The sequence below is a fragment of the Amblyraja radiata genome, chromosome 9 (genome assembly GCF_010909765.2).
Source record: "Amblyraja radiata isolate CabotCenter1 chromosome 9, sAmbRad1.1.pri, whole genome shotgun sequence".
Lineage (NCBI taxonomy): Eukaryota > Metazoa > Chordata > Chondrichthyes > Rajiformes > Rajidae > Amblyraja > Amblyraja radiata.
Window position 1 is genome coordinate 32,178,261 of NC_045964.1, and position 26,970 is coordinate 32,205,230.

The 26,970-nt window shown below is 39.5% G+C and overlaps 1 protein-coding gene across 5 annotated transcripts in view; it reads right to left on the minus strand.

Annotated features, from left to right (window-relative positions):
• Window positions 1-26,970, minus strand: part of heatr5a (HEAT repeat containing 5A) — a 79,547-nt gene that overhangs the window by 32,364 nt on the left and 20,213 nt on the right. For all 5 annotated transcript variants that reach the window (XM_033027014.1, XM_033027010.1, XM_033027013.1 and 2 more), the window contains exons 7-20: window positions 21,679-21,836; window positions 20,556-20,805; window positions 18,651-18,806; window positions 17,586-17,836; window positions 14,384-14,495; window positions 12,884-13,036; window positions 10,501-10,600; window positions 9,499-9,608; window positions 8,063-8,226; window positions 6,999-7,174; window positions 6,307-6,403; window positions 4,677-4,867; window positions 3,645-3,804; window positions 660-849 (exon numbers count right to left, since the gene is read on the minus strand). In XM_033027014.1, the coding sequence (XP_032882905.1) occupies window positions 660-849; window positions 3,645-3,804; window positions 4,677-4,867; window positions 6,307-6,403; window positions 6,999-7,174; window positions 8,063-8,226; window positions 9,499-9,608; window positions 10,501-10,600; window positions 12,884-13,036; window positions 14,384-14,495; window positions 17,586-17,836; window positions 18,651-18,806; window positions 20,556-20,805; window positions 21,679-21,836 (2,268 nt within the window). The remainder of the gene's footprint in view (window positions 1-659; window positions 850-3,644; window positions 3,805-4,676; window positions 4,868-6,306; window positions 6,404-6,998; window positions 7,175-8,062; window positions 8,227-9,498; window positions 9,609-10,500; window positions 10,601-12,883; window positions 13,037-14,383; window positions 14,496-17,585; window positions 17,837-18,650; window positions 18,807-20,555; window positions 20,806-21,678; window positions 21,837-26,970) is intronic.

Genomic DNA, 26,970 nt, shown 5'->3' on the forward strand with positions numbered 1-26,970 from the left:
TCAGAAGCCACAATATATTACAGCAATGATGTGAATGTACATTATGATGCATTTTTAGGGGCAAGACAATTAGCCAACAACCGAGCAAAATTTGTATTGTTTAATAAGCAAAACCTTTGGTTGGAACAGCTTTGCATTTACTACACTATGCTATGTTGTACACAATGATAAATTTTGGTCGACCAGACTGATATTCAAACTAAAAGTCAACTAATATTTTGTATTCACAGGGCATTATGTTGAAGGCCTCAAGGTCAACATTGATGAAAGACACAATAGCAAGGTAGACCAGACGTCGCGCTCATCTCAGGACCTCTTAATCCCCTAATAACTAAATCCACCATGAAAAATATTTGTTCAACTTACCTTTAGCTCCTTATGTAGGAAGACTTCTAACCTGATCTCCATTCAACACTATAACCTCATAGTTTAAAAATGCAGAAATGGTAATTTCCTAATTCCCTAAACTGACAATTGAAAATATATTCTTCTTAGGAAATAATAATCACAAAAAAACATGAAATAAAAATACAAAATTAATATTTCAAATGACAAAATCTCAAATCATCATAATATTTCACCACCAGTAAGTATATTTCTAGTATTTTTTTCTGAACCAGCTGATTGGGGTTAATTTTTACTTTCTAGAAACACATTACCTTGTAATTCTGGTCCCAGTGTGGTAATAAGTGCATTCAAACAGCGGCCCAAACTTTGATGAACCTCTGAATGAGCTGGAGGTACACTCAGAAGCAGCAATGAGACAAGAGATAGACTTGATTCCACATGGGTGTTATACATTTGACCACTGGAATCTATTAACAATGACAAAGAGTGCAATGCCCAGGTCTGCAAAAGAGGACAAAACAAAATTACAACTCTCAGCATTGTTTCTTTGAATAATACGTTTTATTCCCATAGCTAAATGCATTAATAAAATGAATGAATTAAATAAAATTGTTTTTTCTAATAAACTTGCTTCAAAAAAAACCTGACCTCCCATCTACCTCATTGGAGACCTTTGAACTATCTTTAATCAGACTTTATCTTGCACTAAATGTTATACCGTTTATCCGTGCACTGTGAATGGCATGATTGTATTCATGTATACATTTTGTATTCACTTTCTTCGACCAGATAGCATGCAAACAAAAGCATTTCACTGTAACTCAGTACATGTGCCAGTAATAAACTAAACTATTTACATGGAATTAACAAGTGACGAATGGATGGAGCTTCTTGCATCAGACGCGGAAGCCAATATTATTTACCTTTCCTGACACGTGTAGGAATATTTATTTTCAATACAATTTAATGCCATTAGACCGCGCACCCGCATTATCTGCATTGAAGGGTAGGCCCGAAATGTCACCTATTCCCTTTTCTCCAGAGATGCTGTTTGACCCGCTGAGTTACTCCAGCTTTGTGTCCTTCCTCTGCATTATCCTTTTTGTATAACAGCCCAATCAATATCTACATTAGTTCTTCCTTAATTAGATCTGAATGATGCATCTTTTACCCTTTCTAGCTGAAATCCATGCCTGCTGACATTTATGAAATGAAATATCTCCTTAAATGTCTGTCACAGCTCATCGGCCACCTTATCCTTCCATCTATTTCCCCAGTCCATGTTAGCCAACTCCTGCACCTATACCAGTGCAACTGGCTTAATTTAAGTTCAGGACACCGGTTTCAGACCCATTTTCTCACCAAACAAAATGTGAAATTCTACCATGTCAGGATCACTCTTTCTGAGGTGATTGTTTAAGATGTGATTATTGATAAACCTGTCAATCGCACAAAACCTGATCTAAAATAGTTTAATCATTGGTTGATTTTTCAATGTTTTGTTCCAAGAAACCATCCCTGATACACTATCAACTCATCCTCATGGGTACCTTTGCTAATTTGATTTATCCAAACGACATGATGATTAAAATCACTGTGATTACTGCAGTATGTTTCATACATCGACAACAATCTTAATCTTGTATTGTCTTTCCACTGACTGGTGAGCACACAACAAAAGCTTTTCACTGTACAGGGTATTGGTGAGACCACACCTGGAGTATTGCGTACAGTTTTGGTCTCCAAATCTGAGGAAAGACATTCTTGCCTTAGAGGGAGTACAGAGAAGGTTCACCAGACTGATTCCTGGGATGTCAGGACTTTCATATGAAGAAAGACTGGATAGACTCGGCTTGTACTCGCTAGAATTTAGAAGATTGAGGGGGGATCTTATAGAAACTTACAAAATTCTTAGGGGGTTGGACAGGCTAGATGCAGGAAGATTGTTCCCGATGTTGGGGAAATCCAGGACAAGGGGTCACAGTTTAAGGATAAAGGGGAAATCCTTTAGGACCGAGATGAGAAAAACATTTTTCATGAGTCTCTGGAACTCTCTGCCACAGAAGGTAGTTGAGGCCAGTTAATTGGCTATATTTAAGATGGAGTTAGATGTGGCCCTTGTGGCTAAAGGGATCAGGGGGTATGGAGAGAAGGCAGGTACAAGATACTGAGTTGGATGATCAGCCATGATCATATTGAATGGCGGTGCAGGCTCGAAGGGCCGAATGGCCTACTCCTGCACCTATTTTCTATGTCTATGTTTCTATGTACCTCGGTACATGTGATAATAAACTAAACTAAAAGGCTTCATTATAGCACTCTGTATTTTCTCCCTTCATTTGTTGATGGGGAACGTGCCTGAGTTTACTCCATTTAGACTGGTACCCAACTGCACCATGAATTGAAATCACATTTCACTTAAATCGTGAAAACTTTTACATTAATGATTTGACATTCGTGAAATATAATTCTGTTACAAGCAGTAAAGCAATTATTCTCGTGTGCCAGTTTTAGTTAAACTTGGTTTAATCTAATCTTGGTGAACCAATAAATAAAACAGCAAATAAAGGTAAAGTATTTGGACAGCACAGTGGTACAGCGGTAGAGTTGCAGACTCACGGCACCATAGACCCGGGTTTGATCTGATCTCAGGTGCTGTCTGCACAGAGTTTGTACAATCTCCCTGTGACCGTGTGGGTTTTCTCCGGGTGTTCCGGTCTCCTCCCAGACTCTAAAGATATACAGGCTTGTAGGTTAATTCGATTCAGTAAATTGTCCCTTGTATGTAGGATAGTGCTAGTGTATGTGGTGATTGCTGGTTGGCGCAGACTCGGTGGGACATTGAGTCTGTTTCCATGCTGTAACACTAAAGTCTAAAGTAAAGTCTTAAGTATTTAGAATCTGGCAATTGTGCAAGGAAAAATCTGTTCAGACAGTTTGTGCTGTTGAAATCCATCTCGACAACAATGTTAAAAATATTGTTCAATTTCAAGCTGGTTCAAAGTAACAAATTAGAAATCACGACAATTAAATTTTTTTAACAGTAACATCATAACCTGGTAACACTATTCCACAGTAGTAATTTTCTCTTTGCACTACCACCTGTTATACTTATGTATAGTATGATTTAACTGGATAGCATGCAAACAAATCCTGGTACACGTGACAATAAACCAATACCAATACTAAGACTTGAGCATTAAAGCTTCTCCAGTCAAACATTAGAATAAAAAGGAGGATATTTAAACAATATAATGCTCATGACATTTGACTTCATATCCCAAAAAATATACTACCTGAACTTCAGGGGAGGTGCTATCTTGAGACAAAGTATGAAGGATATTGACACAGGCATTGAGATGTTGGCATGAACCAATTCCTCCTAAATATCTGTAAAGAGAACCTAGGGCCATCGAGTGTCCCGTGCGTGAAATCACATCCCTTGCAGATTTCAACCTGAGGTTAAAATAAAAAGTAATACAAACTAAGCTTCTTTTCACAAATTCTCCACCGAAAGTGACATTTGATGTTACCTGTAAGGTAACAGCCACCTAAAAAAATATACAAAAAACTGACATCAAATGCTGGTTATTAACAGGTCAGCAATTGAACTACACAACAATAAATTAAATTAAAGTAAACTATATTACTCAGGACATTAGTTAGAGAAATCCCAATTCCAATGGGTTATAAAAACTGATCTAGCATGCATAAATGGGGATTAAAGTTCAACAGGAAAAAAATTGTATTGAACAATTGCAGGCTTTCAAAATGGAGATGCTGCTTATGATGGGACTTGGAAAGGAACATTTAATTGAGATTCTGGCCAAACAAAAAATTGATAGAAATACCATTTGGAGTAAAATATTGTTAAGCTGGAAAAGTGAAGAGAAGATTTACGAGGATGTTGCCAGGATTTGAGGGCCTGAGCTCTAGGGCTCTAGAGGTTGGGCAGGCTAGGATTTTATTCCTTTAGGATTCCTTTAGGATTTCACATCTATAGTTGGTCAGAGGCTAATATCCTGTAATAATGTAGCACAGTGGCGCAGCAGTAGAGCAGGAGACCAGAGTTCGATCCTGACCTCCATTGCTGACTGTGTGGAGTTTGCAGGGTTTTCTCCGAGTGCTCCGTTTCCTCTCACATCCCAGAGACGCGAGGGTTTGTAGGTTAATTGGCCTCTGTAAATTGCCCCTCGTGTGTATTGAGATATCTAGTGTGAACGGGCGATCAATGATGGGCGTGGACTCGATGGGCCAAATGGCCGGTTTCCATGCTGTATCTCTAAATTAAACTAAAACGGAAGATTAATTTATTTCAATGTACTTACTTTTCAAAGCTCATCTGTGACAGTCTGGCAGTGAAGGCACTGTCTGCTGCCACCTGTGCCAGTCTGGCCAGGGTCTCTGCAGCAGCACATCTCAAAAGAATATTAGCACTTTCCAAGGAATGCATGACAAGAGTCAGAGCAGGTCTTCTTACCTCTTCTGGGCCCAAGCTGCCTTTCATACATGCTAACCTCTGGAAAATAAAATCATAGAATATATTTACATAAACTCTTCATCATGAACATTCAAATTGACCGAAACAAAAGCATTTAATTGACACCTTTCACAACCAATGGATGTGCATTAGTTCACACTAATGTGCCTCAGTGATCACCCCTACAGTAGTTCTATCCAACACACTAGAGACAATTTAAGCAGCTAATTAACCTGCACATCCTTGGAGTGTGGGAGCAAACCAAAGCGCCCGGGGGAAACCCACGCAGTCACAGGGAGAAGGTACAAACTCCATACAGAAAGCACCCTTGGTCAGGATCAAACCTGGATCTCTGGCACTGTAAGACTGTAACTCTATCGCTGCACCACTGTGCTGCCCCAGAAACCAAACCACTTTAAAGTCAATAAAGTTATCAAGAGTAGTTACCGATGCAATCATGTAAGCAGGATCAGCAACCGCCTGTGTGCACTAAGGTCACACAAGTTGACATGTAGCAATTGCCACTTTGACTTAATTTTGTTGATACTTGTTAATGGATAAATCTCAAATTGAACACCAGAGAACTTTGTGAATACAGGCACGATATTTTGCACATCCATCTGATTTAGCAGGTGTATTTTCATTGCCAATCACTCATTATGCACATAAATGGCAATTAAGAGGCATGCTGGTCTTTGGAGAATAACCCAAATTCACAAAGGTACAGTTGATGCCCAAACAAACAAATAATTAAAGAACTAATATCAGTCAACGAAAGAAATGTGTTGTAAAAGAAGTTGGCATTATTTATACGCTGCCTTGAATAGTAACTTAAAGAAAATGATTTAGATTAATTTTTCAATGTTTCAGTTGTATGGATCTTTTAGAAAGCCCAGTCTGATAGAGTATTTAACTGACAAATAGCTGTAAATTGTTGCCTGGAGAGAGAGAGAATCATTGCTTGAAATAGAAATAAAACTTAATGCTAAGAATTACTTTCTCGAAGTAGTTCCAATTCATTTAAATGAAAGTCAATAAAAATGCCTCATATTGAAAACTCAAAAGTACAACAGTGCGCTAACTCAATGTCAACTGTACATTTTTTGCATTCTACATTGTTTTGTTTCATTATGACAAAGATGTAAAGTGAAATACCTTTTCCACGTCTCTACTGAGCATTGCCTGCAGTAACGTAGATTTAGTGCCTCATTTTAGGTCAATCCAGATTAGAAGACCACTTAACATTTATCAGTTTAATGATGATTCCTAATTACACACTAATTTTAACAATTCTTGCCAAAGACAGAGTACTTTGGGTCGGTTACATATCTGTGGTAATATATATTCTCTGCATGTAAAACAAGGGATTTTATTCCATCACCTTGAATTTGATTCAACACAAACTTTCATCATTCCACATTTGTTAACAACTAACTGTTCATTATCTGAAATGAACATTATGAAAACAGTCCATTTACCTTCAATCCGTAGCAGAACGCAGCAAAAACATTGATCTGTTGCTTTGATCCTTTAGCATGCTTTAAGGATTCTGTAAATTGCTCCAAAAGCTGTGCTCTTAAGGGAAGAGAAATGGTTAAAAGTTTTATTCAATTCTGGAACTATTGCCTGTAGATTGTAGAAAAGGCACAACCCAAATAAAAATCCTTACTTGTAAAATTATATTTTGTGCTATGAATATGTCATTTATATTCTTGACTGTTATAGAAAGATAAAATATTTTACAAAGAAACATTTTAAAGATTGTTAAAAATGAATGGACAAACAAAAAATTCTAATTAAGTACAACACATTAACTATTAAGATAGTTATGCAAAATTATGTACAAACAAATTTAAGCTGAAATGCACAAATGAGAAAATGTTGTTCAAAACTTCCTTTCTATTCACTGCAACTCTACACTTTTCACACACAAAATTCTGAAAACCCCAAATACTGTATACGTTTGTAACATTTATCACTATGCATTTACCATTCAATATCAACAGGGCCAGTTAAATGAGAACTCTTTTGCAAACTGACATGCAGAAGCAGCTAAATTAAGGAAATAACAATATAAGCCAATGATTTTACTAGTGAATATTAAAAACAATATACCCGACCCTACACCTGCAACAAGTAAAGCCAAAATGTAAATGCTGGAAATCATCACCTGTGATTAACATCCAGATAAGGGAATATCACCCCAAAAAGTTCTCCTGCAGCTCTGACCACCGACAAGACTGGAGGAAGAGGAGCAGGAACAAATTCCCCATCTGCTAATCTTTCATAGATGCTAAACGGATCATGTTCAAGGCTTCCACCTCCCAAAATGCCACCCAGCTTTAACTGTTAAAAACATAATGGATAATTTTAATCAAATCCACAATGCACGACAACTAAATACAACTTTAACTGAAGGAGTCACAAAGTGCTGGAGTTGTTTTTACTCGTGATTGAATATCCAAAATTAATGTTAACTTGAAATTCAGCTTAAGTAGGTCCATGGTGCACCAAACCTTTCCACATTAGGGCCACAAATTTGGATTAAAAAAAAAGGGATTTCCATTCTACATTAATTCAACTAATTTCTGATGTGAACAAAGCAACTTAATCCCCACTGATTACACTGAGAATATCTGTTCAATCATCATGTAAAATGTTAGTCAAATATAACAGCATAGAGAAAACATTTGTTACAAAGGCAAGGCTCTTCTCAAAGAATCACAGTGGGTTTTAGCTTAAAAGCTAAAATGCCTACAGGGTCCCAATCTTGTCTTATTAATTCTATTTCATAGAAACAATTCAAATATGAACATGGATTATGGGATTGACTTCAAGTGTGCTCTTGTAATTTTATCTAAATTAAAGGAGGTGCTAGTCCCCCAGTTGTCGAAAATAAAAATAATTGGTGATGGACTTGTATAACGTATTGTTCTCATCAGAAAATAGGGATATTAATACGATAGCCACATGGCTAAATCGCATATTCACATGGCATGATGTAGGCTGCATAGTTAATTGAAACTGATTATTGGTTTTAGGAATATCAAAGCTTTATTAAACATCTAATAAATCTCAGATGTCTTTGGCTTTTTCCACACTAAATTTACCCAAATAAATTCCAAGAAAACCAAAATATTTAAAGTAACCTTTCCAAATAGTTTGTGCATATTCATGATCAAAGAATTCAAAACCTGACTGAAATATTTTAAGGTTTGCATGTTTATACAATACCTGCTCCTCGATGAATCGATGATCAGTTTCCTGTAACCAGGCTCCAAGTAATAGAGCATCGTCCTGGTGACAGAGCGATGGAAGCAAGAAAGTAGCAGGAACTGACTGATTATCAGCCAGAGTCAGGTCAGCAATTAGTTCTTTCAGAACAGAATTAAAACACCCTGTAGGTATTAAAAAAAACAAACATCTTTAAGTCAGTTCATTTGCAGTTGCAAACATAATTTGATACATAAACTACACTCACAATTTCACTATTAATATGTCATATATTTCAAACTTTTGCACATTGAAATAATTGAATCAAGATATCATGATCTTTTGCACAAAAGTAGATTGCAAATTACCAATAATTGAGGCAGGAGAGACTACAGATGTTGGCAACTAAAGCGTGATTAATAATTTCAAATAACATGACTATGGGACATGCCCGCAGATCACGCTGGAATCACGGTAAGACAGAAACTTCACCAATATCACCGAAGGATACTTAAGAGCAGAAATAGTCAGTTCTGAAGGAGATGTACAATTAACTTAAAAGTATGTGCATAGCAATCTGTGGTGTGAATTTGTGGAATGGTCTGGAACAGGAGATAAAACCTAGCACAAACATAATTCAGTTAAAAAAGATGTACAAAAACACTTTTTTAAAAGGATATTGGGATGAGGATAGGTGATTGTGAGTGGGATATTTGTTATACTGATTGTATTGGGAAGGGTGATTATAGGGTGATGGGTTGTATATATGACTAAGATACTGTATAGTATATGAGGGTTTTTTTTTCCTTTTTTTTTTTTTCTCTCTCTTTTTTGTATGGCTTTGTAAATATTTGATTAGTGTATAAATGTAAATAATTTGGTGTACATATAGCTGCTGGTGTACATATGGTGTACATATAGCTGCAAAATTTGTATAAGATAATTATGTTGAATAACGGGTGGGAATTAATAAGCTTTGGCTTCTTCCTGCTCCTTTTCGGACACATATGATTTCATTTATTTATAGATATTGTTTATGACACTTTATAAATATTCTTGTTTTGTTTTTTGTATGCTGTTTCACACTTGCTTTTTATTCTTTTATTCTGTTCGAAATAAAGAATTAATAAATAAATAAATAAATAAACATGGCAAGCTACAGGAAGGTCACGGTCACCCCTATAGACTGAACACAGGCAATGCACAAAGTCGTCACCCGATCTGCATTTTGTTTCATCATTGTAGAGGAGATCAAATTGTGAATGCTGAATATTTTAACCTGGACAGAGCAGAAGCAATTGTATTGCTGCTTTACTTGTATGAACAGTTTAGGTCTCTGGATCGTGGGGAGGGAAAGCATCTCCTCCTCTCCCGCGCATGCCACTTAAGAGTCACTTAATCCCATTGAAAGCATGAATGTACAGCAGCTGAGACAGCATTTATTTCTTTGCACCTACCTTCATAAGTCTTGGGTGGCAGCAAAGCCAAAATCTCATACAACCGTTGTTTATATAGAGTTGATGCAGTTTTCAATGGAGCTCCATAGGATTTGTTAAGTGAAGGCAGCCTAAAATGCAAAAAATAAATAAATCATTTTGCCTCTGGACATGAGAAACCAACAATATACTAGTATTTCTTTCAATTTATTGTGCTTCAGTTGTTGTTCACAATATTTTGTCCACTGTGGTTGAGAAATCAAATCCAGATTATGTCAAGATTTTGCAGTGTCCCTATTTTATCCTGAACTAGTTTCCAGTTTCCTTCCCACTCTAACCTCTCATGTTTCAATGAAATCTTAATTAAGCTCAAGGAACAACACATTATCCTCCAATTAGACACGTTAAAATCGTGTGTTGCAGCTGTATTTTATATTACTCTGCTGAATCATGACATTTTGAATTCCACGAATAAGTGATTTCCTCCTCTGAAAAATGTAAACCCTTCTGTCAATGCAAAAAGCATTTAATCAGATATGGTATCCAGGTGGTGGGAAGGAACTTTATTGCAGATAATGCAAATATCCACATTGGGGAGGCACAGTGGTAGAATTGCAGCCTTACAGTGCCATTGACCCGGTTTTGATCCTGACTACGGTTGCTGTCTGTACAGAGTTTGAACATTCTCCCTGATTTTACGGGTTTTCTCCAGGTGCTCCGGTTTCCTCCCACACTCCGAAGACGTACAGGTTTGTAGGTTAATTGGTTTCGGCAAATTGTAAATTGTCCCTAGTGTGTAGGACAGTTCTGGTGTATGGGGTGATCGTTGGTCGGTGGGCCAAGGGGCCTGTTCCCCCGCTGTGTGTCTAAAGTGTTGTCACTTCATTATTTATAATAACACATTTGATGAATTATTTCACCAGTTACCTCAACCTTAATTTTACAACCAAAACATTGCAACTTAATATTTAAGCAATGCAAATACCTTGATCAATGGTTAGTTAAACAGATAATACAACTTACTCTGTTGATAAAGCCACAGCAGACTTAAGTGGTGGAAGAAGTCTCTCAATTACATCATCAGAAAACAGATCTCCACAGTGTAAAACAAAACTTTTCATTGCTTGAAGGGAAAAGAGAACAGAAAAATCAATACAAAGCCAATTTAAAAGCCTTGAAATAACTATTTTTAATACATTTATTGCAAATAGAAAACCTACAAAGATAAACAAATATTTTTTATTATCCAATAGAACAGGTATGATCAATTCCAACTTTAGTAATTGAAGGGTCTCAACCCGAAACATCACCTATCCACATTCTCCAGGGATGCTGCCTGACCCGTTGAGTTACTCTAGCACTTTAGATCTCATTGTTTTTGTAAACCAACATCTATAGTTTCTTGTTTCTACTTATAAAATGCCACTTTATTTCCCCTCAAAAAAAGTAGCACGCAAATGAATTGTCCTTAAATTTTTAATTAAAAACCTTTACATATCTGACAGCATAATCAATTGTTGAGATTTAAGAAGAGGCCAAAGATGGGAGGGGGAAGGATGACTGGATGGGAGAAATAGGTGTGAGTTCAGATGAGGCACAGAGGAGGGAAGGGAGGAGGGGAAGGAAGAGAGGGGAAGGGTTTGAGAGCGAAAGGGCGGGGGGGAAGTCGAGGTTGTTTTGAGAGGTTACCTAGAATTAGAGAATTCAATGTTTATACCGTTGAGTTGTAAGCTACACAAGCGGAATATGAGGTGCTGTTACTCCAGTTAGCGTGTGGCCTCACTCTAGGAATGGTGGTGGCCCAGGACAGAAGGATTAGTGTGGGAATGGGAATTTAAAAGGTTAGCAACTGGGAGATGCACTGGGCCTTAGTTCGTGTTCAACGAAACAGTCACCAAGCCTAAGTTTGGTCTTGCCGATGTACACATCAGGAACATCAGATGCAGTAGATGAAGTTATTGGGGATGCACGTGAACCTCTGTCTCATCTTTAAGGACTGCTGGGGTCCGTGTATGGATGTGAGGGAGGAGGTGGAGGGACAGGAGTTAGATCTCCTGCGGTTGCAGGGGAAAGTAGCTGGGGAGGGGGTGATTTGAGAAAGGATGAGTGAACCAAGGAATTGTGGAGGGAGCAGGAAGATTGTTCCCGTCGTTGGGGAATTTATACCTCCAACCCACAATTATCCATAAGTGTGTGGTTGTCCGTCACACTTGCACATCTATCTTATCCATAAGACCATAAGAAGTGGTGAGACCACACCTGGAGTATTGGTCTCCTAATCTGAGGAAAGACATTCTTGCTATAGAGGGAGTACAGAGAAGGTTCACCTGACGGATTCCTGGGATGTCAGGACTTTCATATGAAGAAAGACTGGATAGACTCGGTTTGTACTCGCTAGAATTTAGAAGATTGAGGGGGGATCTTATAGAAACTTACAAAATTCTTAAGGGGTTGGACAGGCTAGATGCAGGAAGATTGTTCCCGATGTTGGGGAAGTCCAGAACAAGGGGTCACAGTTTAAGGATAATGATGGATGATGGATGGGATTTATATAGCGCCTTTCTAATACTCAAGGCGCTTTACATCGCATTATTCATTCACTCATCAGTCACACTCGGTGGTGGTAAGCTACTTCTGTAGCCACAGCTGCCCTGGGGCAGACTGACGGAAGCGTGGCTGCCATTCTGCGCCTACGGCCCCTCCGACCACCACCAATCACTCACACACATTCACACACAGGCAAAGGTGGGTGAAGTGTCTTGCCCAAGGATACAACGACAGTATGCACTCCAAGCGGGATTCGAACCGGCTACCTTCCGGTTGCCAGCCGAACACTTAGCCCATTGTGCCATCTGTCGTCCCATCGAAGGATAAGGGGGAAATCTTTTAGGACCGAGATGAGAAAAACATTTTTCACACAGAGAGTGGTGAATCTGTGGAATTCTCTGCCACAGAAGGTAGTTGAGGCCAGTTCATTTGGCTATATTTAAGAGGGAGTTAGATGTAGCCCTTGTGGCTAAAGGGATCAGGGGGTATGGAGAGAAGGCAGATACAGGATACTGAGTTGGATGATCAGCCATGATCATATTGAATGGCGGTGCAGGCTCGAAGGGCCGAATGGCCTACTCCTGCACCTAATTTCTATGTTTCTATGTCTCTGCAGAAGGCGGAAAGGAGTTGAGATGGGAAGATGTGTCTAGTGGAGGGATCATGTTCAAGGTGACGGAAATGGCAGAAGATGATGTGTTGGATGCGGAGGGCTGATGGGGAGAGAGGTGAGGACCAAGGGAACTATGTCCTTTTTGCATCTGGGGTGAGGGGGAGCGAGAGCAGAACTACAGCACACAGGAGTCAATTACACGTCCCATCTATGACAGAAGGGGAGAAACCACTTTCACTGTCTTACCACACAGAGCACCTGCCCGTTCTTCTAACGTCACCTGCCATGTGAAGCAGTCCCCTCGATTTATCTCAGTTTCCAAGTCCTTTGGGGATTGTGGAAATACACTTTTCCAAAGCAAAATAATTTTTGCCAGATGGTGGTGAATGACTGATGGACCTGAAATTACAAAATGATTTGAAAATCATTATTACTTTGACATTTACAAGCACAAGGTTATTAAGTAGTATTCATGGCAAAATTAAAATCTAAAATGCAAATAATAAAATTTGTTGCATGGTTTTAAACATGCCAAAAACAATAAATTAATCAAAGTTACACTTGTTTTATAATCCCGGTTGAAAGTACCATTTATAAACTACCTACAAATTTCCACCTTCAATAAACTATGAAGTATTGTTTGTATTTTATCAGAATGACTTGGGAAATAAATGCTCTCATGATTATGTTCTAAGCATCGAGGCACAGAAGTCAAACAACCTTTTTGTTGGGTGTATATGACCACACAATTCATGGTAACTTAAAACTCTTATACTGATTATACAAATGACTGAAATGTCTAGTATTGTAATAAATGGCACCCTCAACTGGAATTGTGAAACCAGTATATATTTCATTTGTTTCAAATTGCTACCATCTTCTTATGTAATATAATTTACTATTGGCAGATTAGTTTTTAATTTGGTGAAAAGTACTACTTCACAATCTTATCCTTTAAAATTGATGTTTGATAATGTTGTTTGTTCAAATATCAATTTTAGTCTCCCATACCTGGATATTTTGAATCAAAATATCTGCAATCACAAGCTAATAAACAGTACTAATTGTTATAGCATAGTTAGCTAGTTTGAAGATTTATCTTGTAACCATTGCCCCATACTCTCTTTAATTCCGCAAATTATTTTAGAAAGAAGAACTGATCCAATTCCCTTTTCTCTTTTAACGGTATGAACACTGAAATCTCCAACTTTAGGCAACCTCCACAAAACTCTCATCTTTCTCCCCCGGAACCCTAATAACCCACCCCCCCTCCCCCCCACACACACACTTTCTCCCCACCACCCTTCACCCCTCCCTTGATCCCTGGCTGACCATACATCTATCTCTCCCCTTCCCTTCACCTCTACCTACACTCCTAAACAATTCACACCTTATCAATCCTACACAACTACAATAGCTACAGAAGCTAGAATCTAGCTACACAACTCTCTTAAGAAAGGTCTCGACCTGAAACGTCATGCAGTCCTTCTATCCAGAGATGCTGCCTGACGCGCTGAGTTACTCCAGCATTTGGTGTCTACCTTCGATTTAAACCAGCATCTGCAGTCCTTTCCAACACTTATCCTTTTGTTGTGGGTGTGTTTGTCTCTAGCTTTAGTCCAACCATCTGCCTGTCCCCTTTGAACGAGCCAATTTACTGTCAATATCCCCAGAATCACCATATCTTTAACAGTCCTAAATTAGAAGGTTTTTTACAATCACTATTCATGTGGGGAACAACCTTACCCAGTGTCATAAGTGCAGAAATCAGAAGCCAACCAGCCTGCGTGCGTTGAACTGAGAGCCGACTGTTTTGGACTGCTGATCGTAAAATCTCCTCTGCTCGATTCATAATCAACTTGAACACAAATTTACAACAGGACATAAATATGCATAAGCAAGAATAAACCCAACTTGCAAAAACAGTGCAGCGCTACCAATAATATAAGGCAAATGCTCATTAATGGCATTCACAGTTAGGGGATCAAGTAAATGACAAGAGCATCCTCTTGAACAAAGGAAACAAAAGATGGAACCTAGCATTTCCAACCTGACCTGGTTACACCTGATGAACAATGTTACAGAAAGATGAGGTAATAGAACTCCATTCATTACACACCAACACAAGCTTTGACAACATACCCATAAAGCAAAGTGGTGCTACTTTAGAAATACAACGTGGAAACAGACCCTTTGGCCCGAGTCGGAGCTGACCAGCGACCATCACCCGCACACTAGTCAACTAGGGATAGATTACAGAAGCCAATTAACCTACATATCTGCACGTCTTCAGAATGTGGGAGGAAACCAGAGCACCCAGAGAAAACCACGTGGTCATATGATTTTCTCCAACCTCTTAATATTTACATCCATGACATCATTGATAGTCATCCTCAACCACATTAATAGTTTACAAGTTTCTGAATCCAAATCGGTTCATTTTAACCGTGGGTGTTCCAAGCCTTTATACCTCCAACCCACAATTATCCATAAGTGTGTGGTTGTCCGTCACACTTGCACATCTATCTTATCCATAAGACCATAAGAAGTGGTGAGACCACACCAGGAGTATTGGTCTCCTAATCTGAGGAAAGACATTCTTGCTATAGAGGGAGTACAGAGAAGGTTCACCAGACGGATTCCTGGGATGTCAGGACTTTCATATGAAGAGACGGGATAGACTCGGTTTGTACTCGCTAGAATTTAGAAGATTGAGGGGGGATCTTATAGAAACTTACAAAATTCTTAAGGGGTTGGACAGGCTAGATGCAGGAAGATTGTTCCCGATGTTGGGGAAGTCCAGAACAAGGGGTCACAGTTTAAGGATAAGGGGGAAATCTTTTAGGACAGAGATGAGGAAAACATTTTTCACACAGAGAGTGGTGAATCTCTGGAATTCTCTGCCACAGAAGGTAGTTGAGGCCAGTTCATTGGCTATATTTAAGAGGGAGTTAGATGTGGCCCTTATGGCTAAAGGGATCAGGGGGTATGGAGAGAAGGCAGGTACAGGATACTGAGTTGGATGAACAGCCATGATCATATTGAATGGCGGCTCGAAGGGCCGAATGGCCTACTCCTGCACCTATTTTCTATGTTTCTATACAGGAGCAGATTTAGGCCATTCAGACCATCGAGTCTGCTCCACCATTGGATCATCAAACCACCAAATGTATTTTAGCATTTATTTCAAAAGGACTGGAATACAAAAACTGGGATGTAATGCTGAGGCTCTATAAGGCGCTGGTCAGGCCACATTTGGAATATTGTGAGCAGCTTTGGATCCCATATCTGAGGAAGGATGTGCTGGCTCTGGAAAGGGTCCAGAGGAGGTTTACGAGAATCCCGGGAATGAGTGGGTTAGCATATGATGAGCATTTGACAGCACTGGGTCTCTACTTGCTGGAGTTTAGTAGGATGAGGGGGACCTCATAGAAACGTACCGAATAGTGAAAGGCCTGTAGAGAGTCAATGTGGAGAGAATGTTTCCACTAGTGGGAGAATCTAGGACCAGAGGACATAGTCTCAGAATTTAAAGACTTTCACTTCGGAAGGAGGAGCAATTTCAGAGGGTGGTGAATCTGTGGAATTCTTTGCTACAAAGGGCTGTGGAGGCCAAGCCTATGGATACTTTTAAGGCAGAAATAGATAGATTCTTGATTAGTACGGGTGTCAGGGGTAATGGGGAGAATGGAGTTGGGAGGGAGAGATAGATCAGCCATGATTGAATGGCTGATCTGACTTGATGGGCCAAATGGCTTAATTCTACTCCTATCACCTAATAACTTATGAACTTATCATGGCAGATATATTTTTCGCTCTCAAACCCATTCACCTGCCTTCTTCTCCCTGTAACCTTTGAAGCCCTTTCTAATCATGAACCCATTAATCTCCACCTTCAAAATACGGACTGTTCCAGCTGCTACGGTCAGGCAAACGCCTCCGTTGCCATGCTGTGAGAACGGAGAGGTTGAGAAGGAGTTTCTTCCCAGAGGCCATTCGGACTGTAAACTCCTATCTCACCAGGGACTAACTTTACTGAACCTTTTTCCTTCTACCCACAATATTTAATATGTAAAAGAATATGTGATTCTGTTGTAGTTTGTTTGGTTGTTTGTCTTTTTGCACAAAGTCCGCGAGTATTGCCACTTTTCATTTCACTGCACATCTCGTATGTGTATGTGACGAATAAAATTGACTTGACTTGACATGGCTCCAATGCCACCTGTGGCAATGAATTCCACAGATTCACCACCTTCTGGCTAAAGAAATTCTTCCTCATCTCCATTCTAGAGGTACGTCCTTTTATTTCAAGGCTGTGCCCTCTGGTCCTAAACTCTCCCACTATTAGAAACATCCTCTCCACATCCACTCTATCTAAGCCTTTCATTATTCAGTTGGTTTCAATGAGATTCCCCCCCCCCCCCCTTCTGAACTCTGGCGAGTATAGGCGCAGAGCCATCAAATGTTAACTCAATTATCCCCAGGATCATTCTTGTAACCAATTATGGTTAGAAGGCATCTTGATTCTTCCTTGAATGGAGACCCAACAAGTAACTTTCTGTAAACATCATTTTTTCTCAGGTGTCCACATCGCCATTTTGTCACTCAGTGAACATTGGTCTCAGCAATAATCATTAACATCAATATTGTTCTCGTCGCACCTCCCAGCTCGCTGCAACTTAAACCATGCTTTATTTCCAAGTTATACTACTTTTGATGAAAGGTTTTCAACCCAAGACATTAACTCTCTCCATTGATGCTGCCTGTCGAGCAGGCTACTTCCAAAATTCGCTATTCCCGTTTTTATATTACATAAGGAAATAGGGTTAAAATGCAAATCTGGATTTAAAAGGCAATATCTTTTTGTTCAATAGTCTTGAATGGAATTATTTTACATATTCCTACACATTTGTAATTTTTCATCTAAGAATATTAGCAAAATCATCACCTTTCCTTTCCCATGAGGAATACCCAATGGGCTATGCTGCACTGCTCCCAACAGCGCTGCTATTGCAAAACTGTAGCCAGATACTGCTTCTGGAGATGATCGGAGAGCACTTAGACGTTCAATGCAACGATCCAACAAAGGAGAAATCTTGAATGGCAATGCCACTGCAAAACAACGCAAACACCAAGCTGCAGCTAGTCTTGCAGAAAGACTTGGATGAAGCAGCATTGACATAACTTTGTCCAATAGACCTGACAGAAGAGGAGAGCATATTTAAGCAACAATGCACAAAGGTGAGTTAAGAGTCATAGTCATACAGTGTGGAAACAGGCCTTTCGGCCCAACTTGCCCACGTCGGCCAACAGCCCCCATCTACAGCAGTCACACCTGCCTGCATTTGGTGAATGCGAGTTGGCATTGACATTTACAAACATGATATTTTCTTCAACACCAGATCGCTACTGAAGCATTCCATTATTCTCTAGGTTGGCTTCTAAGTGATTTTTAAACATCTGAATGATTGCATTGTAGCAATGCAAAGCAGGCACATTTGAGGAAAATCAGTCATCCATCAAGAACTTAGCCACTAGGCGTTCTCCTCCTTCTATACGTACAGGTCTTCCGACATATTCTCCTAACTTCCAATTCATCCTGGATAATTCCAGTGTTTTTTACACCTTTGCTATCATCCTGGGAACACCACCGTGGAATGCCCCAAGCATTCTGGGTGAAGAAAATGCATCCTAATAACAGATATTTACCACATTCTATCAATATTTAAATGTCCTCTATTAAGCAATGATACATGGTCTCATGTCATAGGAGCAGAATTAGGCCATTCAGCCCACGTATGTACATGTCTTGTACTTTATGAGGAAATCAAGCTTTGTCAACAGCATGATTGTCCGATGTTTAGTCCCCACATATAATAAGTGTTGCATCATTACACAATTGTATAATAAATCTTGTTTCACTTAAGTGGCTGAGGTCTGTAATTTTTTAATGGAACTATTTCAATTTGTTAACAAACCAAAAACAGCCACAGAGTTTTAGATCAAACATTACCTGCGGTGGAATCAAGAAGCAGTGGGGCAGCAGTAGAATCAAGACCCTGAATTAGACTGCCCAATTCTTGAAGGGCACAGACAAGTACATGTTGGCTGGCAGATATGTCCATCGTACCCACTTTAATCTCCACATTACTGTCACTCAGTGCAGCATCTGGCAATTAAAATTAAGATTATTCAGCTGCAACAGATACATCAAGCAAAAATGCAACTAATGCTTTCAGAATTGAAGAATGGCAAAATTTCAGCATTAGGTAATTAAATAAACCCAAGAAGTCAGGCAAACCAGAGAACCTAAACCTCTGTGAAATTGGAATGGAATTAATTAATTCAAAATGTAAGTCAATGTCCCATCTTTCAATCTTGAGAGGTATTGTGAAAGAGCACATGTCATTAAATATGCTATCTGAATTAGCTGCCTGTCCCCAACCTGTAACTCTTTACTGAGCAACAAAATAAAGCACGAGACTCAAAAAATACAATAATTTACCAACAAGAAATGAAGAGGAACCTGGAAAGACATAAAGTGCTGGAGTAACTCAGTAGGTCAGGCAGCATCTCTGGAGAAAAAGGATGGGTGACTTTTCGGGTCGGGACCCTTCTTCAGACTCAAGAATGGTCCCGACTTGAATTACTCCAGCACTTTGTGACTATCTTCGGTACATACCAGCATCTGCAGTTACTTTCCACACATTACGAGAAACTTGAATATTTAAATACATGTACATAAGCAATATTTTACGATAAATTAATTCAGACGAGACATAAAATAAAGATGCATCTGTTGAATTCTGTTTATAAAGTTCAATACCTGATCCAAACCATTTCTGCATTATACTGAGACAAGATACAACAGTCAAGAGTGTTTTATTGTCATATGACCCAGATAGGACAATGAAATTCTTATTTGCTGCAGCACAACAGAATATGTAAACATAGTACATAACAGGAGAAAAACGTTCAGTGTGTATATATACACATGCACACATATTCAATAAATAAACAAATATAGTGCAATAATAATAATAATGTTGTATTAGAGCTTATTTGTTGTCATGTTGGCTGTAGGGAAGAAGCTGTTCCTGAACCTGGACGTTACAGTTTTCAGGCTCCTGTACCTTCTTCCCGATGGCAACGGTGTGTGGCCAGGATGGTGTGGGTCTTTGATGATGTTAGCTGCCTTTTTGAGGTAGCGACTTCGATAGATCCATTCGATGATGGGGAGGTCAGAGCAGGCGATGGACTGGGCAGTGGTCACAACTTTTTGCGGTCTTTTTAATACTAGTGGCAAAGGAAAGACAGTATGGTGGTGATGGTCCCACATACCTGTTGCACTTGTTGATGGTGGAGGTCATAGATGTGGGAGTTACAAGAGTATAATCCGGCCCAAAAAAAGGGTAGGGATGGCCTGGACAGGGACCGTCACAGGTACTTTGTAAGTGGCACAAGCTTTAGTCATGATGCCACGAGGGTAGAGGGAAAAATGTTCCAAGTGGGGCATGGTATTGCAATCAAGGAAGCTCAAGTGATTAGCTTGAATGTTGTTACAAAATGCATCCATGTCTGCTGCTGCTGCTGCTGCTTCACTGCACCTTGTGGATGTTCAGAACCAACAATAATCATTGAAGTTCCCCTCTCATTTTGATCTGCGCTCTTGAAAATTGTTGGGGGTGCTAATGCATCAGTTGAAGTTGGTCTGGTAAATCTGATGCCACAGACTTTATGAAGTCTAGAGGCATCGTTGATAACTAGTGTAGCAACTCGACAACTGTCGTAAATCTTGTTAAAAAAAATAGACCTTATAGATAAATAACATTTATGAGGTTTGGGCATTGTGCATAGCTCATGTAGCAACAGCCAAAGTCACTCTAAATGAACAAGCAAAAAATGCATGCTTTCATACCTACAGCTCTCTTCTGTTTTCCCACAGCCTGACAGATTTCCTTCGCTGCCGCAATCTGAGCTTTTTCTCCGAGTAAACATCCCACTGTGGCCCGAAGGATAAATGAAACACAGCGACGACAGCAAATCGCATCTATTTGAGTCTGGGTAGCTTTTGGATGGGACACTAGCTCCAAAATATGTCCAAGTAGAGAAGCAAAGTTCATTTCCAACCACTGACAACCAAGTGTTGAAACAAATGTAACATAAGCCTATAGTAGAAACAATTGTGAAACTTTTAAGGATTTATTACTTACTGACATGAACTATTTTAAAATAACATTACATGAAGCATTTAATTACAGTGTGAGATCTTAACATCACGATATCTATATTACTAAAAGTCTGATCTTGACCACTTCCTGTTGTTCTGTATATTGATTTTAGAAAAAACGCTGCCACTTACGGCTGTGATTTTTGGCCATCTTACTCAGAGTCCCCCTCCGCTGCGCAGGACAAGAGGATTTTCCCCATCGATGAAAAATAAAAGAGTTATTAGTGTTTAAAAAATGTTGAGATGCTCTCTCCTGAAGGCCACGCCCCTTCCGGGTGGACTATAAAACCCGGAAATGTTGAGTGCCTCAGTCAGTCTCTGCAAGATGGGGGAGCGAGAGGGTCACGTCTCTCGGTCTGAGCTGTGAATAACACTGAACACATGTCTACTAAACTGTGAGTGGTTTTACTGACCTGTCGGTGCCCTTAATGTGCTTTTAAAATATGGTTGGAAATGCTAAAGCTGTGTTGCCTTTGGTTTGGAAATACTAAAGCAGATAGATAGGTTCTTGATTAGTAAAGGCGTCAAAGGTTACAGGGAAAAGGCAGGAGAATGGGGTTGAGAGGGAAAAATAGATCAGCCATGATTGGAAGACTCGATGGGCTGGATGGCCTTATTTTGCTCCTATGTCGTATGGTCATATCATGGTGTGGGTTGGAGGTATAAAGGCTTGAACACCCATGGTTAAAATGAACTGATTGGGATCAAGAAAAATGTAAATTATTAACGGTAGAATGGGCTGAATGGCCTAATTTTGCTCCAACATCTAATGGTCTGATGGATTTCTTAAAAGGCAAAAATCAAATCTAACCTGAGTAACTCCAATCCTAACATCCCGGTTCACGGAGCTGCAACCTTTCAGTATCTCTCCACTGGCACGCAAGAACCCACTGCCACCTCGCAGGAAGCCAGAAGCCAGCAAGTCCATTACTTCCGCCAGTGAGGTTTTACGAGTCACCTGTCTTGCACCTTGGAGAGAAATACAAACATTCGTTAAAAAGCAAAACCAAAACACATGCTACTGTGACTTCTCGGTACACTTTCTGGATTATTAACTGGTAACAAGGGCAATAAGTATTAACGGCAATACTGAACATAGGGATCAATGGAGACTTCCTCTATGGATACATTGGCCCAAGCTGCAATGCAAAATTACAATTTTAATTTTATGCAATACCAGTAAAATTGGGATTTTTGGCTCGTTTTCAATTCCACACATGGGCGGCAGGTGCCTTGGCATTGATTCTTTTGGATTGGATAGCTCTTAAGTCATCAGTAGTAGATGAAATAAATACTATTTCTGGAAAAAAGTGTCCAATTTACAATAGACTGTTACGATAGAAAGTGCAAAGTTGCAGATGAGAGCTCATTGGGATAAGGTGATGATTTAAATTCCACTTTACGTTGTGCACAATTAAGAGCCTGTCCCACTTGGGCGTCATTTGCGCGTCATTTCCGCGTCATTTACGCAACCTGCGCGACATGCAAATGACGCACAAGTGGGACAGGCCCTTTATTTATTTTTTATATTTTTATTAGAAGTAGACATATTATAAAGTATAGTTACATATTATAGTAAAAAGACTTTTCATATACATCAGTCATACATTATTAAAATTTTCAATTATCAATTACTTCTGCTTCTAGTGTTTTTATTTTTTATAGAAAGAGAGGGTAGAAAGTTACAAATTTAAAAAAACTGAAAAACAGAGGAGGTGGAATGGGTTTCCTGTGATACGTCAATGGAGATAGGTTCGTAGATTATAAAGTATAGCTTTTCATCTGATCCTGAGTTCAAGTTTCAGTTGGGTCCTCGTGCTGTGCCAATCTATCCCTTCAGATAGTTAATGAATGGAGCCCAGATTTTATTGAAAATATCTTGTTTGTCCATTAAGACAAGTCTAATTCTTTCTAAGTATAGGGTCTCCGACATTTCCGTAATCCACATATTAATTGTGGGGGTTGTAGGGCCTTTCCAAAATGTTAATATTAATTTTTTCACGATTATTATACTGTAGTCGAGGAAATTTCTTTGGTTTGTTGTGAGTGTTAAACTTTGTTCTGATATTCCAAGTATTATAAATTTTGTGTTTGGGTCCAGTTTTGTATTAATAACTTCTGAAGTTATTTCAAAAATATCAGTCCAGAAATGTTTAAGTTTTATACAGTTTGCAAACGTATGTGTTAAATTAGCCTCTAGATGTAGACATTTATCACAAATAGGAGAGATTTGTGGGAAGATTCTATTTAGTTTTATTTTAGAGTAGTGTAGTCTATGTAAGACCTTGAATTGTATTAAAGTATGTCTGGCATTTAATGAACATTGATGTATTTGTTGTAAACATTCGTCCCACATATCTTTCGTTATAGGGTGACCTATTTCATTTTCCCATTTGTATCTATTTGGTTCGGTCGGTGGTACCTCGTTGTTTAGTAGGGTGTTATAAATATAAGCTATTAGTTTTTCAGTATTAGGATGCTTGTTCAAACATTCATCAAGAATTTCTGATTCCCTACTCCTGTAGACTTGTGTATTAGATTTAACATAATCTCTAATTTGTAGATATCTGAAGAAATTATTTGAGTGCAGTCCATAATTCTGTTGTAACTCTTGAAATGAAAGAAAAGTGCCTTTCCCATAAAGATGTCCAATATTTTTGATTCCATAATTTTTCCATTGTGTGAAACCTTTGTCCAGAAAGGATGATTTGAATGAAGGATTATTTACAATGGGAAGGCATAGTGGTATATTATTCAATTTTAAATCTTTTTTTATTTGTTTCCAAATTCGTATTCCACTATGTATTATGGGGTTTTCTTTATAGGTTTTTTTGTGCAGTTTTGTGGGGGCAAATATGATCGGACCTATTTCAAAAGGTAGACAGTCTTCCTTTTCCATCATTAACCAATCTGGTTGTCGATCCATTTCTTCCAGCCAGAAATTCATGTTTTTAATATGGACTGCCCAAAAATAAAATAAGAAATTTGGCAAAGCCAAACCTCCATTTATCTTTGACTTACATAAATGTTTTTTACTTATTCTATGATTCTTATAATCCCAGACAAAACTTGTAACAATGGAGTCGACTTTTTTGAAAAAGGTTTTTGGAATATATATCGGAATTAATTGAAATAGGTACAGCAGTTGCGGTAAAAAAATCATTTTTATAGCATTAATTCTCCCAAGCATAGAAATGGGGAGTGTTTTCCAGTATTGAATATTCTTATGTAGTTTATTCAGTAAGGGTGGGAAATTCAGTTTAAATAAAGAGGTATATGTCTTAGTTACATAGATTCCTAAGTATTTAAATTTATCTTTAACTATTTTAAAAGGGGATTGTTGTATTGTATGTAAATTGAATTTTGTTATTGGCATGATTTCACTTTTATTCCAATTAATTCTATATCCCGAAAACTGAACAAATTGAGTTATTAGATTTAATAAGTTTGGAATACTAGTTTCTAACTTTGTAATATATATTAGTACATCATCTGCATATAAGGAAATTTTATTCCTTGTGTCTCTAGTATTGTATCCATATATTCCTGGATGGTTTCTAACGCTTTCTGCTAGGGGTTCGATTGCAAGAGCAAATAATAGTGGGGATAGTGAACATCCTTGTCTACAGCTTCTAGAGAGATTAAATTTAGTTGATAACATTTTGTTTGCTAATATTCTGGCTGTTGGATTAGAATATAACAATTTAACCCATGTACAGTACTTCTCTCCTAGTTGAAAATTTTCCATCACCGAAAATAAATATGGCCATTCTACCTGGTCAAATGAAACATTCCCATATTTCCTTGTAAACTACAAGGCTGCTCAGCCCATCGAATCAATGCTGGCACACAGAACGATCACATTCCTACACTACTTTTCCCTATAATCTATTCATACCATGTTCTCATCAATTCTGCTCCCCACATATAGGCCAGGAGTAATTTAAATGTGGCCAATTAACCCATCAACATTTATGTGCTTGGGATGAGGGAGGAAATAGGAGTACCACAATTTCCAGGAGAATGTGCAGACACAAGGCAGACAGCACTAGAAGTCTGGAATGAGCCTGGGTCACTCAAGTGACCACAGTGGCACTCAATACGTTAGAGTCCAGACTGCTCATGTAAAATATTAGCTCAGATTAAAAGGTTAACATAAGTTTGATGAAGGTTAACATGTCTACCGAGTGCAAAATCCGTTGCATGTTACAGGTCCACCACTGATTTTCTGGCATCCTTGGTTCCAGAGCCTTTCTGGATTATTTGTTTTGCCGGACCAGAGGTCACAGCCTTGGGGGCTGAGATACCGGCCTGTAAAATTAGCCGTGGAAGTTGGCTATGGGAACGGATTGCTGGCTCCAGCCTGGCTGGAGTTCAGGGCCGGATTTAGATGAAGAGAGGCCCTAGGCTGTTCCACGTGAGGCCCCTCCCAATCCCCCACCCCCACGACTAGAGGAAGATGGTCCACCAAATTGATACCGATTTGCAGCCGAGTGTAGCCAATAAGATAAGGGGCTGGAAAGCTGCGCTTATTTATTTATTTATTTATTTATTGCCAGTGCTAGTGTCGAGTTATCGGCTTAAAACACTATTATTCTGAAATGGAGGGCAAGGGAAATTACTGAAGGGTTGTTTAGAGACTACAGTGCGTTGTGACAGCATATGTAAGAAAGGCCTATGACAATGTCAAAAATATTATACACCTTGCAGGGCTCTCACATAACTTTTCTTCTCTGTTGTCAGCCTGGCAACCTTGGCAGCTTTTTAGGTTGCCAAATGACAGTTTAGGTGGTCATTTAAGACGGCTTGCATGACGCGTGCGATAATGCGCTCGGACGAAGTGCGTAGTTACCAGTCGGAATTATGCTCAATGAAGCATTCACATATTATTTCTGCTTCAAATAAAGTCACAAACTAACCATATTCACCAATCAAGACATGATATATACCACAATGACATGCAGCAAAACTACAATACAGTATCTCAACTCTTTTTACACGTTGCAATGAATGCAATTTCTATTATTTCTTTCCACTTCCAAACAAAAATGTGGTTGAATTATTCAGCGTATGATCAACCTCGGTGAGACCAAGCCCAGGCTTGGCGATCGCTTCGCACAACACCTCCACTCAGTTCGCAATAACCAACCTGATCTCCTGGTGGCTCAACACTTCAACTCCCCCTCCCATTCCGAATCTGACCTTTGTCCTGGGCCTCCTCCATGGCCAGAGTGAGGCCCACCCATTTTGGAGGAGCAGCACCTCATATTTTGCTTGGGTAGTTTACACCCCAGGGGTATGAACATTGGCTTCTCTAATTTCAGGTAGTCCTTGCTTTCTCCCTCCTTCTCCTCCCATTCCAAGCTCTCCCACAGCCTACTGTCTCCGCCTCTTCCTTTCTTTTTTGTGTCTTCCCCCATCCCGCCCGGCATCAATCTGAAGAAGGGTCTCGACCCGAAACATCGCCTATTCCTTCGCTCCAGAGATGCTGCCTTACCCGCTGATTTTCTCCAGCTTTTTTGTCTACCAATGGGATCCCACCACTGGCCACATCTTCCCATCTCCTCCCCTGTTGGCTTTCCGCAGAGACCGTTCCCTCCGTAACTCCCTGGTCAATTCGCCCCTTCCCACCCAAACCACACCCTCTACTGGCACTTTCCCTTGCAACTGCAGGGAATACTACACTTGTCGCTTTACCTCCCCCCTTGACTCCATTCAAGGACCCAAGCAGTCTTTCCAGGTGCGACAGAGGTTCACCTGCACCTCCTCCAACCTCATCTATTGCATCCGCTGCTCTAGGTGTCAGTTGCTCTACATCGGTGAGACCAAGCGTAGGCTTGGCGATCGCTTCGCCCAACACCTCCGCTCGGTTCGCAATAACCAACCTGATCTCCCGGTGGCTCAGCACTTCAACTCCCCCTCCCATTCCGAATCCGACCTTTCTGTCCTGTGCCTCTTCCATGGCCAGAGTGAGGCCCACCGTAAATTGGAGGAGCAGCGCCTCATATTTCGCTTGGGCTGTTTACACCCCAACGGTATGAACATTGACTTCTCCAATTTCAGGCAGTCCCTGCTTTCTCCTCCCCTTCCCAGCTCTCCCTCA